Genomic DNA, 13,600 nt, shown 5'->3' on the forward strand with positions numbered 1-13,600 from the left:
GGGGAGAATAGTATTTCAGGCAAAAGCCCTGAGATGGAAAAGGGCTTACAGATTTGGGAAATGAAAATAAAGCAGGTTTTTCTAGGAAGAGAGTGGTGAAATGTGAGGTTGGAGAGGGAAAGAGGTACAGGTACACTTTCAAATTTTATTCCAGGTACAATGGGAAGCAATTAAAGAGTTTTGAGCATGAAAGTGACATAATTGAGTACACAATTTTTAGTACAAGTAAACATGGAACATTTAGCCAAAAAAGTCCAGAAAAGCCAAAGCTAAACTATAGTGTTTAAGATATATAACTAGGTGGTAAAACTACAATATAATTATTACCGTAAACGTCAAGACAGCAAATTAGTCCAAGGGGGAGGGAAGGATGCAGTGGGGTTTCTGGGGGAACAGTGTTCTGTTCTTTGACCTAGTGATGATTACATGGATGTTTGATTTATATTTATTTGTTAAACTGAACATTTATGTTCTATGGACTTCACTATATGTATATTTCAAAATAAGAAAGCATGTTTTATTTTCTTTCAGAAAAATATGGATTGAGATAAATAAGTGGGGATAATAGGTGCAGGTGGCTCAAGAAGCTTGGTTTTGGTGACAGAGGGTGATAATTGTCCCCATATCCATTCTCTCATTCTTCTTTTTGGGAACTGAACACCCTGCGTTTTAGCTGGGCATGATGCCATCCAGGGAGAGAGATTTTTTTTTAGCCTCTTTTGTCCTAGGTGTGGCTCTAAGTCCACCCATTTCCAGAATGACAAATTGCTATTCTGCACTCTCTCCTTCCCGCTTCCTGCTGGCTGGGCTGTGACTACAGTGGAAGAATCTGCCTTTGACCCAGAGATGGAAGCCACATGTTGAGAATGGCAAAGCTAAGCCCTAGCAGCATCCCTGGACGATTTTATGAAGCAGAGATGTTTATCCACCCTAGGCTGCCCACTTACCTTTGTACTGTTATGAGAATGAAACATACCTCTATCTTATTTAAGTCACTGTTATAGCAGTTTAGCCCATGTACTGATACACTTACACAAAGGAAAGTTGAGCGATATGGTAATACCTTGAGGGGGATGAAGGAACAGAGAAGGGATTTTTAAATAATGGAGACAATAGAGCATGTTTAAATGTTGATAAAAGAATATAGAATAGAAGAAAAGGTTGATGATATAGTAATCAGAGGTTTAAAAGAAATGGAACAAGATCCCTGAGAAGATAGTAAGCAATATAATACAGAGTATGTGTGGAAAAACTGATCTTTGACAGAAAGGGATATTTGCTCTGTTTTAGCAGGGAGAGAGAAGAAGACGGGTGTAGCTGTAGGTTGATTTGTAGATATCAGGCTGAAAGATGAGGGAGTTCCTATTTAGTGTTTTCATTTTTGGTAAGAAGCATAAAGCATTAGCAGAGAAGGGATGGAGGGAGAAGCAGCAGTCAGAGTTTTGGTAGAGTGAGAAGGTATGGAACAGTAATTATGGAGAAATGTAGTATGATGAGCAGAGACTGTTGAGTGCCTTTATGAAATGGGTAGTCTTAAATTTAGGGTGTTACAAATCTTCCAGACAGGTTAAATTGTTCAGGGCTTGGCAGAGGTAGATGGATTAGGTCCATCCAGAGCTGGGCTTGCAACAGCCAGGTGTAACAGGTGAGAAGAAAAGGGAGTTTTTCCAAGGGAAGGATTTTAGTAATAGACCATGGAATCAGGACTGAATAGGGACGAAAGTAAAGACAGAAGGAGACTGATGGTCGAAAGTGGAGAAGATAATGGACAGGGGGTCTCAGTGACATTGAAAAACTATTGTTCTCATTAGCAAATGAGCTGGAACTAACAGAGTTTTAGTTGAATGGTGGATGTTTGAATGAGTGATTCAGAGGTGGCTGAAGATGTCAAATTCCAAGCAGTAACTGAATGTAGGTAGCTGAGGTAATGTGAGGATCACACCTCTGATAGAGAAGAGAAATCTTTACAGAGAATGTCGTAAAAGAATTTTGTCTTTGAAGATGAATTGGAGTTTGTTCAGTAGAGAAGAAGGTAAGGGGGTAGAAGGTAGAAAAGGGGAGAAGGGACAGATGTATAGAGAAAACTAAAGACAAAATTCATGGCATACTGAGGAATAGAAAGCCTAGCCAGCAGTTAGGGTGCATGGGTAGTTCCTGGAGAAACTGGAAATGTAGGGCGAAAATAAATTCTGAAAGAATAGGTATGGAAGTTCAAGTAGTGTTGACTTGATTTTAAAGCCCAGGTTGTCAATCATAATGTCACTAGACACTGGTATGTACAGAGATTACAAATAACAGAAATTTTTATTTTATTTCTTTTCTTTGGGACTAATGACTTGTAAACATGTGGATTTGTGATTTTTACAATTCTGGAATATTCTTACCCACTGTCTTTCTCCTATTCACTTTATTCTCTAGAACTTCTCTAGAAAGTTCTTCTAGAGCCTCCATATCGGACCTTTCTCTCACTATAAGATAGGGTGAACACAATCAATTTAATTGAACACAATCAATCAATTGAATCAATGATAAGGAGAACACTGAATCAATTTTAAATCATTAGCAGAAACTAACACACCATTGTAAAGCAATTACACTCCAATAAAGATGTTAAAAATTGTTTTAAATCGTTAAAATTTAAATTATTTGTAAACATTAATACTTTGGGTATATATTAAATGTTATAGCTCACTAGCCAATATCTCATTCCAGATCTCTGCTGTTACAAAGATGAATTAATTCTCTTAGCACCTTAAAGTACACATCCAGATTCAATGCCAAACACACAGATATTTCTCAAGTACTTTTCATCTAATCTTAACCTGTATTTTTAAGTTTCAGGACTTAATTTCTTTCTTGTCCAAGTCCTGAAACCAAATATAAACAATAATGTATTTCCATTAAAATGTGTAAGTAAATTGCAAATTAAGACTAAGATTAACAAACTTCCTTAGGACAAAGAGTTCTTTTTAAAGTTTCTGTACTTAAGGGAAGCTTGGAGCTTACCTATGATAAGCTTGTGAAGAGCACCCTTATCTCCATTAATAGCAGCAGCATGAACTTGGGATGCTAACGAGGAACCAGGAAAGAACAAGTTCTCTGACCTGTTCATAGTCTTCTCAACAACTGCAACAACCTGAAATGATGATGCAACCAATAAGTATCTGTAGGAAATCCATCTCATCAGTTCTAAATGTGTACGTTATAAACATGGTTTACTAGAAATATTTCACCAGGATTCAAAAAGTCTACAGTCCTAGTCATAGAATTGCCATAATGGAGTAAATTAGGTGACCCCTTGTACAAATTGCTCATCTGTAAAATGAAAGGATTAGATGCTTCAAGACCCTTCTCAGGGGCTGAGAAAAAAAAAAAGGCTGAATATTTAACATTAGACACAGGGTCCAAAAGTCACAGTGACTTGCTAAGTTAATACAGGTGATTTGATTCCACATAATACTAAATATTAGACTTGATATTGGGAATAAAGGTGATGACCAAGCCACAAAATAGGTATGATGTGAACTTAATTGTCAGGTTAGAATTACCTAGATTTAAGCACTAAATTAGAAGGTACTTCATTCTTTCTCTCATGCCCACAAAAGGAGGAATTTATATTTGTTCTCCCCTTGTGTCCACCAGGGAAATATACCTAGTTAGAGATCTTGACCTTAGGAACTTAACTTGGAAACCACATCATTAGGATAAACCATTTTTCATTAAGGAAAAATTTTGCTTTGACTGGTAGTCTCATATGGTTTGATAGAACCTTCTAGAAATGCATTAGCTGCATAGGAAAATAGTGAGTTCCTTATCATAAGAGTGTTTAAGCAGAGGCTGGATTATGTCAGAAATGCAGCAGGAAGAATTCAAGCATCTGATGGGAAGGAAAGAGGGGTAGTTTCATCAATGATCTTAAACTTCCATCCTAAAGCAAAGATGCTATATCAAAGTTCCAAAGTTGAATGCCTACAAGGATCAGGGAGGTAACAAGGGCAAGAAACATGGGGAGTCATGGGGAACATGGCAAAGTGGAGCATACGTACCTATCTAAAGGGAGCAGCTGTTAATTAGCTACAGTTAGTATCTGCAATAAGGGTAAGCAAGCCCTCTTCTGATTTTACCAGAAACTGACACTCCAATCTCTGTGACTCCCAAGGATCTGAGAGCTTTGTAAAATAAATTTATCACAACTCATGAGCTAGTACTTGGCTGTCATTGATGAAGATTTTTGGTTCAAGTTCTGCCTTAGAGTGAAAGCATTTTCTTAATTTTGGTAAAGTCAGCTCTTCATGGCTTTATTTTGCTGACAATCTGAGTTAACGTCTTGGCAGAAATGGGCGTTTTGAGAGACTCTGTCATGTCTGAGCATGTCTGTCATGTCAGAAAAACCAGTCATATGCAGGATTATATTAAAGTGACTTGAAAGAAGCTACAAAACAGGGGTGGAGGTGGAAACATGGTAGAGGAGTAATTGCACTTGGGATCAAGATCCAGTTCTGTTAATAATATGGAGTGAACACTCGGGCTGCCTCAGCTCTGCTTTTCTGTAAAATATGAAACATGAAATTGGTAGACCAAGTTGATCATTCAACAAGTTGAGTGCCAACTATGTGCTAGGCACTGTACTGAACTCTAATGCCTATCACTTTAGACTCTAGGTAATCAGAGTTTTAGGCACATCAGAATCACAAAAAACTTTTGAAAATAAACTAAAAATTGTACCTGTTATATATTGGGTTGGCCAAAAAGTTCGTTCGGTTTTAAGTACAAATAAAAGGCATTTTTCATTTTCACGAAGAACTTTATTGAAAAACGTATTCACTAACCGAATGAAATTTTTGGCCAGCCCAATATATTTATATATACTTCATCTCATAATTCTTAGCATTTAGCACAGTAACAGGTGCTAGTGTTCAGTGAATATTTGTTGAATGAAAAGTCATAGGCTGAGTGCTAAGTCCAGAGGGTGAGCAGGGTCAAAGTTTAGTTTCTTGGAGTAATGAGTTCATACTCATGAGTCTCTGCTCTTTTTTAATTCCTCATTTCTATCTCTCTGTCAGAGAGGTCGCTGAGTGGTATAGATATAAGAACACTGGACTAGGAGAGAGGAGACCTAAATAAAAATCTTGGCTCCATCACTGTTTAATTTTGTCAGCCTGAGAAATCCATTCTTTAAGGTTCCCCCTCCTTTTTTTTAAGCTCAAACGCATATGTATTTTTTTTTTTAGCGCTAATGCTATTCGTATATTTTTTACAGATGAAAATCAAAACCACTTTGTTAATTATGAAATGCTATACAATGCAAAGGTATAATCATCATTAACTAACTATAGAACAAGCCAGTGTAATAAATGCTCTAATAATTAAAACCATAGAAAACTAGTGGTGCTGTAGTCATAAGCAAAGGAAGAGTAATTTTGATTAGGACCAAATGGTTGGTTGTTTGGGACGTTCTCAGGGATGGCGACATTTGAGATGGCTATCCAGGTAGAGAAGGGGTTAGGGCCATTCCGGGCAGCAGGGAAGCTGAAGCAAAGGCAAGGAGTAGGGAGAACCACAGAAGAGTTAAATGCCTCACGGCTACTTAGTTGTGAATTGTGTGGCTACGATTGGGGGCACGTGGACCTGGCTGGGTGTTCGTAGATGAGGCTGGAGAGCTAACGGGGGCAGCCAGGTTGTTCCTCAACTGCTTGGCTAACGAATTTTTAAATTATCCTGCAGGTGTGATCCATACATTAGTAGCAATCACTCTCGCGCTGAGCTTTTCAGTTTACAACGTGCTTTCCCAGTCCATCCCACATCTATTCCTTACAGGAGCCCAAAGAGACAATTAGGGGTAAGTCATTGACACATTCCACTGAAACCCAGAGGGGTGGCTCGGGCTTTATAATGCAAGAATTAGCGCAGAGAGAAGAGGCAGCAGGCGAGGAGGCCAGTGACGGGAGGTTCAGGCCACAGCCCAGGACAGGAGGGTCGTGAGTTTGAGGCAGGGGCCAAGCAGTGCAGATCGATAGGAGCCTCCCCAGCCAGGCCCCCTCTTACTCACCCTCGCCTCCTCCAGGACTCACGTCCTGGGGGCGGCTCCAGGAGGCACGACCCCCGCTGGGCCGCCCCTCCTGCCAGGTCAGGCCACTACATCCGGCTGGGACAGAGCCCACCACGCTGAAACTGGCGGAGCCCCTCGGAAGGCCGCCCGAGACGCTCGACCGCACAGCCTTCTGGGAATTGTAGTTCCCGCCCTCCACCCTTTCTATCCCACAGAGCCCCGCGCGCGGCGGGCTCGGTGGACCAGGGCCGATAGCCTGATGGGAAAAGAGTTCTTGGTTCCCAATGACGTGCTCTTTGAGAATGGGGCAGGACTACATATTCCGATGTGCTCCGAGGTAGGCAGGACCCGGAAGTGAGGGTGTGCAAGGCCTCTCTGGAAGTTGTCCCGGGTGTTCGCCGCTGGAGCTCCGGGTCGAGAGGACGGGGTGCAGCTGCCGGGAGAATCCTCCACTGCCGCCGGCTCCCGGAGCCCAGCCCTTTCCTAACCCAACCCAACCCTGTCCAGTCCCAGCCGCCAACGCCAGTCCCTGCCGTGGACCCCGGCGTTACCATGAGTCCTGCCGTCTTCCTATCCTTATCCGACCTCAGATGCTCCCTGCTGCTCCTGGTGAGTAAAGGAATGACAGACCCTTCGGCAGATATTCGGATGGCCTGCCGCCCTCGCCGAGGGGGGACACAGTTGCCGCTACCCCTGCTTTCCTATCTTTTCCCCTGGTGGCGAGGAGTGCACCCTCCCCCGCTGCCTTCATTCTCGGCATCCGTCTGTCAGCTTCCCAGGCCCGGGGTTCCCGAGGCCTGAGAAACCACGGTCGGAGGTGGGACCTATAAACCGGAGATTAGCCCTGGGAGAAGGATCTGTGGGAGGGTCACGGCGAGCAGCGCCCCTTCCCCTGGAGTTCGGAGGTTGTTTCAGTCCAGAGGGCTCACGGACTTTGTGGTAGACTGAGTACAGAAGGTCGGGGCATAGACCTACTGTTCCCTCCCACCCCCTCTTTTTGGGAAGAATGTGAGGCTGACAGGTGCTGGGGTCTTGTGCATCTCGCTCTGGAGCCCTAAAACGGTGCCCGGGTCGGCGGAGCCCTCTGTTGTGGCTTGATACGATTGGTTGGGAACCCGGAACTGGAAATTGGTTTGGTGTCCACTGGGGGAGTAAAGGTTTGAAGGGTGGAGGCTGTAATTACGAGAAAGCCTCAGCTCAGAGCCGCCCTCAAATCTGGTTATACCTCCCGAAATTTAAACAGAGTTGTTCTTCAGTGCTCCTGATTTGTGAATGACCAGGTTTTCTGCATGCATGTACACTTATTCCTTAACTTCCTCACCGGCTCAGCACCATCCCATCTTGTAAAGGAATCTTCCTACAGTCCCTCTTCCTCCAAATACATCTTGAGGGTGCAGCCTAAGTAATCCAGGCTGCAGGTCAAATTGAGACAAAAGTGAAGGACTAACTCCAGGTGGTAAAATGATGGACCTTTAACTGAGCTAGTGTTATAATACGATATTTGAAGTACTTTAATTCTAGTAGGTTTTTAAAAAGCTAAATTTAAGGTGAACACTAAGTCAAAATCAGTCTTGACAATGTAAAAAAATATAATTAAATGACTCAGGAAGGCGTATAGCTGGTTACCAGCAGAACTGGGATTTGAAGCAGATCTCTTGACTCGCAGTGCTTATTCTGCCATATCACGTTACATTTTTAATATTTGTGTTTGAAATAGTTTCTCTCTCCCTCTCCCTTTTCCCTCTCTCCCCATATTCCCTTCTCTCCCCTCTCCTTCCTCTCTCCCCTCTCTTTTCTTTGTGATTTTCAAGTCATATTCAAAGGCCATACACAGTATTTGGACCTTTTCAGAGGATAAGTGCTATGAAAACTAAGGGGAATGTCAAAGTACTTTTGAGAACTAAAAGTTGCATATAAACATGGTGATGTTAAATGATGAAGTGTCTTATTGGGAATTCTTATAATTATATGGTAATGAATGGCTTCTGTATAGAGGAACATACTCTGTAGAGAGCTGTTTCTTGGTAATTGCATTATACTCTGTGGCTCTCTTCCTTCTAGCAGTACTGGAATAATACTCATTGTTATCAGAGACCACTTTCTCTTTAAGGATAATAGATACTAATCTTTCCATATCCATAAACATGGCCTGAATTATGAGTTGTTTGCCAGAAATTACTTTTAGGTTACAAAAAATATGAAGGGCAAAAAATCTTAAGAGATTGGAAAGAAAAGTTGAAATACTGAATAGGAAAACTACATCAGATGCACTGTTTGGTTGTAGAGCTAAGTTTAAGAAGGAGAAAAGAATTTATTTTGAAATAACTCATACTTTTTATAGAAAACCTACAAACCCTGTTAAGCATAGAAAAGAGTTTTTTCTAATACTTTTAAAATCTAGTTAACATTTTGTATACTTATCTCTCTGAGTAAATGTAGAGGAATAGAAGACATTTTCGAGAATACCTGTAAAGGTTAGTAGGCTGAAAAATAAAGCCCAAGAAAAGGTTTAGTAAGCCAGAGTTACAAGTCGAGCTAGATTCAGTTTGAACACAGCATTTACCAAAGTAGTTTTAATAGTCATATACCAGTTAGCAAATATTTATAGAACATCTGTCTGATCACAGTTTGAAATACTTATCTAACTGGCAGTTCTGTTCTATTGATGGAAACTGCTTACTCAGTATCCCACCTGTCTAAAAATATACCCTTTATCTTCTCGAATGTGCTTTCTTCCTCCTCCCTCCAACTTTCCCTCTCAGACTTCAAGTTTATTCCCTCCCACATACAGCCATTGAATATCCAAGTTTCCCCCTAGCTGAGGTCATTTTTTTCCTTAAATGGCCTGCTATAAGAAGCCATATATTCTCTTACCACAATTTTTTTTTTTTTCAGGTAAACTACCTCAGCCCTAAAGAACTAGATCTATTGAGAGTTAGTGGTGTTCATAAGATAACAGCAGGAACATAAAATCCTAAACTTCTGCAGGCAGGTAGTGGTTTTTTTTCCCCCTGATGTCAAAAGCATGTTGGGACATATCATTCTATGCCTAAAAAGCCTTTCTGGGATGGGTAACTAAACACAGAAGTTCAGTGTGATAACTTTTTTCCCCCTGAGCTTTTATGTATAGATATCTTTAAAGTCAGGGTCTTAGAGAATGAGTTCTTTTATTTCAGGCTTGCTTTTTGAAACACCCCCATTGCCTTTAAATTATTTTTAAACTCCACTGAATTTGCAGCATGTCTTGGACAAAGTGTGGTAGTATAGGGGTGCACTGATTTTGGATAAATCTGAAGAAAAATTTGAGTCACCTGGCAAATGCAAAGAGGCATAATTCTCCTGATACCTTTTCTGTACCTCACGAATATTTATTGTTTCTGTAAAGGTTTGAATTGATCCATTAGGTATGTGATTACAACTTTAGTTTCTGAACTGTATAATCTCTGCCTCCATAACTGTTCATCATATTTTGTGGATGATTGGAATGCTGGAGACAGCAAGGTTTCTCTGCTAAAACCCCATGTATATAATGTCTGGATTGGGAAATTCCTTCCCAATTGTGTGCTCTTTTAAGGAGAACTGAGCTGCCTGAATCTGAGGAAAGCACCCGGCCAGATGTATCTTGGCATTATCTTTTTTTTTTTTTTTGCTGTACGAGGGCCTCTCACTGTTGTGGCCTCTCCCGTTGCGGAGCACAGGCTCCGGACGCGCAGGCTCAGCGGCCATGGCTCACGGGCCCAGCCGCTCCGCGGCATGTGGGATCTTCCCGGACCGGGGCACGAACCCGTGTCCCCTGCATCGGCAGGCGAACTCTCAACCACTGCGCCACCAGGGAAGCCCTCGGCATTATCTTTTCATTTTGCTTTGTGACAGTCATTACTTGGCAGCTTATAGGATAAGTTAAATGGACATTTCATTTATCACTAACCAAAGGATCAGTTACTTATTAATTAGCCCTTTTCTGCTTATCTTTCTACCTGAGATGGGTTTATTCAGGATTAAAAGTGATCATTTTCCCCTTAAATTAATTATTTCTTAGCAGTTGTTCTTCCTGCATTGGTTGTATACAAAAGTTTTGAAAAGGTGAGATAAGAGAAATAAGACTAAATTGGAATGAAGTTGTCTGATATAGCCTAAATGACCTTCTGTGCTTCAGAGGTTTGTAACCTGCTCCAGTTGTTTTATTGAGAATGCTTTCTTGTTAATCACTTAATGGTTTATGTTTATAGATCATAAGTTGTTATTAGCTCTAATTGCCTTGTGCCTGGACCTTAAGGCTTTTACCATTATTGCTCCTGGTTTGTTCAATATGTATAAGAAGCCAAGAAAAGTTTGCTTAGGAAACTAAGTAAATCAGAGAGCTAAGTAAACATTTATTTAACTTCATAAGTACCTTAAAAATAAGTACAGTAGAATTCAGAGATGTCAGTTTTAGCCATTAGTGCCAATGATAAATACGGATTCCTACCTTCAAGAAGAGTACTTTTGGAGACATGTAGTTCCATTCATAACTCAGTGAGTTATTTATCCTATTGATATGACTTGCCCCAGATCAGTGGTTTACAAAACTTGGTGGCTCATTGGAACTGCCTGGGGCAGTTTTAATACAATGATGTGTAGGCCCTATATCAGGCTAGTTATATCTGTGGGATCCAAACACTGTTCTTTGTTTGTTTGTTTTTAATTCCCAGGTCATTTGTTTTTTCTTTAGTATGTCTCTCTAAAAGATAAGAATTAAACAACAAAGCAAAAACCAGAATGCCATTATCACATCTAGAAAAAGTCACTGAAATTTCTTTATGTCATCAAATATCTAGTCAATGTTCAGATTTTCCTGACTGTTTCAAAGGAAAAAAAATTTTTTTTTTAAACAAATTGAACGTTCAAACCAGGAGCTATATAAGGTTCATACATCCCAATAGGCTTATATGTGTCTTATAAAACTTTACAAATCTATAGGCTCACTCTCCATCTCATTTTTTTCCCTTGTAATTTATTGTTGGGGAAACTGGGTCCTCTGTCCTGTAGAATTTGCTACATTCTGAATATTGCTGATTGTATCCTCATAGTGTAGTTTCATGTTTCTCTGTTCCTTTTGTTCCCTATAAATTTGTAATTAAATTTATGTGGGCTTAACCATCAACTCAATATATGGTTAGGTTCATTTGTTTCATTTAACTTTCAGTTTTTTTAAAAATATCTTCTAATATATAATTATGTAAAATTTACTGCTTCCAAAGCAGATCTTTAAAGCAAACTATGTTTACAGCAGGCCAACTTCTATCCCTGTCTATTCTACTGCCTTAACTTCCTCCTAATATAAGAGACATTTAAAATTAAAAATTTTTAAAAAAATTCTTCCTTTTAAAAAGAAAATGTAAGCAATCTACTTGCACTTATATATTTGTGTATATTTGTTTCTCCCTCCCCTTGATAAACTCTAGCATATTATTCATACTTTCTCTCTCCACCTCTTTCTGTCCCCTTTTAAACTCTATAAAGTGTATCCTAGAGATCAGAATAGAAATATTCCCTATTTCTTTTAAACTGCTTATTGCTCCTCTGGGTAGATGTGCTACTATTGTTTCCATTCTTTTGCTTTAACAAATGTGTTAAACTACTTTGCAAAACTATTTTTGCTAGTGTATCTTTGAGATAGATTCCTGTAATTGACGTTGCTCAGGCAAATGGTAAATGTATTTGTAACTTTGTAGATGTTGCTAGATAGTGGAAGGAATTTTGCCGTTTTGAGTTCTCACCAACAATGTAACAGACTTTTCTCATATCCTTGCTAATAAGGTTGATGTCAAATGATTGGGTGTTTATCAATCTGATAGGTGAGAAATGGTATCTCAGTGCATTTTTTTTTTAGATGTTGGGGGTAGGAGTTTATTAATTAATTAATTTATTTTTGCTGTGTTGGGTCTTCGTTTCTGTGAGAGGGCTTTCTCTAGTTGTGGCAAGGGGGGCCACTCTTCATCGTGGTGTGCGGGCCTCTCTTGTTGCGGAGCACAGGCTCCAGACGCACAGGCTCAGTAGTTGTGGCTCACGGGCCTAGTTGCTCTGCGGCATGTGGGATCCTCCCAGACCAGGGCTCGAACCTGTGTCCCCTGCATTAGCAGGCAGATTCTCAACCACTGCGCCACCGGGGAAGCCCTATCTCAGTGCATTTTAACTTGATTCTCTTTTCATATGAGCTTTTTTCTGTGTAAAGGCCATTTGCATTCTTTGACACAGAGTTCTTAACCCTTTATCTCCTTAGTTGATCCAAGGATGCAGCCAGATTGAGAAGCACTGGAATATATTACTCTATTCAGTAATATTTCTGTTGGGTTAAAACTTGTAAAAGCCTTGGAAAAGATGTCTGATTGTCAGTTAATTGAAAACATTTTCCACACTATAGTAGCTCAACTTTTAGATGCACTATATCTTACTTCATCGTTTGTTAAAATACTATTATTTTAATATAAATTATGGTATTTTTAATATAAAATATGGTTATTGGTCATCTCCAGCTTTTCACAATTGTAAAAAAAAAATGTACAAATGGTACATATACAATGATGTTCACTGCAGATCTCCAAATATATCCTCAGGTTAATTTTCCAGAATTGTATTTCTTAGATCCTATGGTATATCTTTTATTTAGGATTTCTGATACATTGTACAAATTTGCCCTACTGAAAAGTTGTACAGACATTTATTTCTGTCAACAGTGTATGAGTGGCAGGGCAGGAATAAAGACATAGACATAGAGAATGGACTTGAGGACATGGCGGGGAGGGGGAAGCTGGGGCGAAGTGAGAGTAGCATTGGCATATATACACACCAAATGTAAAATGGATGGCTAGTGGGAAGCAGCAGCTAACACAGGGAGATCATCTTGGTGCTTTGTGACCACCTGGGTGGGATAGGGAGGATGGGAGGGAGGCTCAAGAGGGAGGCGATATGGGGACATGTGTATGCATATGGCTGATTCACTTTGTTGTGCAACAGAAACTAACACGGTATTGTGAAGCAATTATACTCCAATAAAGATGTATTTTTTTTAAAAAGGGAGAAACACTTTGGTATTATGCAAACAAATTAAAGCAATTTTTCTGGGAAAAAACCCCAAAACAAAACTGTATGAGTATGCCCACTTCCTTACACTCTAGTTACAGTGGGTGTTTTTGTAGTCTGTGCCAATTTAGTAGACCAAAAATATTATCTGATTTAAATTTACATTTCTGTGATTACAACCAAAGTTGATTTTTTTCATATTTATTAACCATTTATATTCCTGCTCGAGTATGTATGTATGTGTTTATGTTAGTTGCCCCCTTTTCAAAAAATTGTTTACTCATTCTTCTTCCAGTAATTCAGAATAGATGTGTTCACAAGATACAGTTTAAGAATGATGGAAAGTGTTATTTCTTCATGTAGTGTCCATTCATGAGGTAGCATAGTGCAAAGAATACTGGACTAGCTGTCAGGGCATCTATGTACAAGTTCTACCTCTTCCATATATTTGTATCTTTGGATAAATCACCTAACTAAATTTTTTAGTCT

The 13,600-nt window shown here is 39.8% G+C and overlaps 2 protein-coding genes across 11 annotated transcripts in view; one reads left to right on the top strand and one right to left on the bottom strand.

The window, feature by feature from the left end:
• The window catches only part of INVS (inversin), a 142,797-nt gene extending 136,586 nt beyond the window's left edge, over nucleotides 1-6,211 (bottom strand). For 6 of the 7 annotated variants that reach the window (XM_060154731.1, XM_060154733.1, XM_060154732.1 and 3 more), the window contains exons 1-2: nucleotides 6,050-6,211; nucleotides 3,007-3,136 (exon numbers count right to left, since the gene is read on the bottom strand). In XM_060154731.1, the coding sequence (XP_060010714.1) occupies nucleotides 3,007-3,112 (106 nt within the window). In that variant the 5' untranslated portion in view covers nucleotides 3,113-3,136; nucleotides 6,050-6,211. The remainder of the gene's footprint in view (nucleotides 1-3,006; nucleotides 3,137-6,049) is intronic. The other variant, XM_060154730.1, reaches the window with a different exon arrangement.
• Nucleotides 6,212-6,421: 210 nt separating this feature from the next.
• The window catches only part of ERP44 (endoplasmic reticulum protein 44), an 88,507-nt gene continuing 81,328 nt past the window's right edge, over nucleotides 6,422-13,600 (top strand). For 3 of the 4 annotated variants that reach the window (XM_060154739.1, XM_060154738.1, XM_060154740.1), the window contains exon 1: nucleotides 6,437-6,658. Coding sequence is in view for 1 of the 4 variants with exons in the window: in XM_060154737.1 (XP_060010720.1) it covers nucleotides 6,602-6,658 (57 nt within the window). In the remaining 3 variants the exon portion in view is untranslated. Of the gene's footprint in view, nucleotides 6,659-13,600 lie in introns of all 4 variants that reach the window. The other variant, XM_060154737.1, reaches the window with a different exon arrangement.

This window comes from Lagenorhynchus albirostris, chromosome 7 (assembly GCF_949774975.1).
Source record: "Lagenorhynchus albirostris chromosome 7, mLagAlb1.1, whole genome shotgun sequence".
Classification (NCBI taxonomy): domain Eukaryota; kingdom Metazoa; phylum Chordata; class Mammalia; order Artiodactyla; family Delphinidae; genus Lagenorhynchus; species Lagenorhynchus albirostris.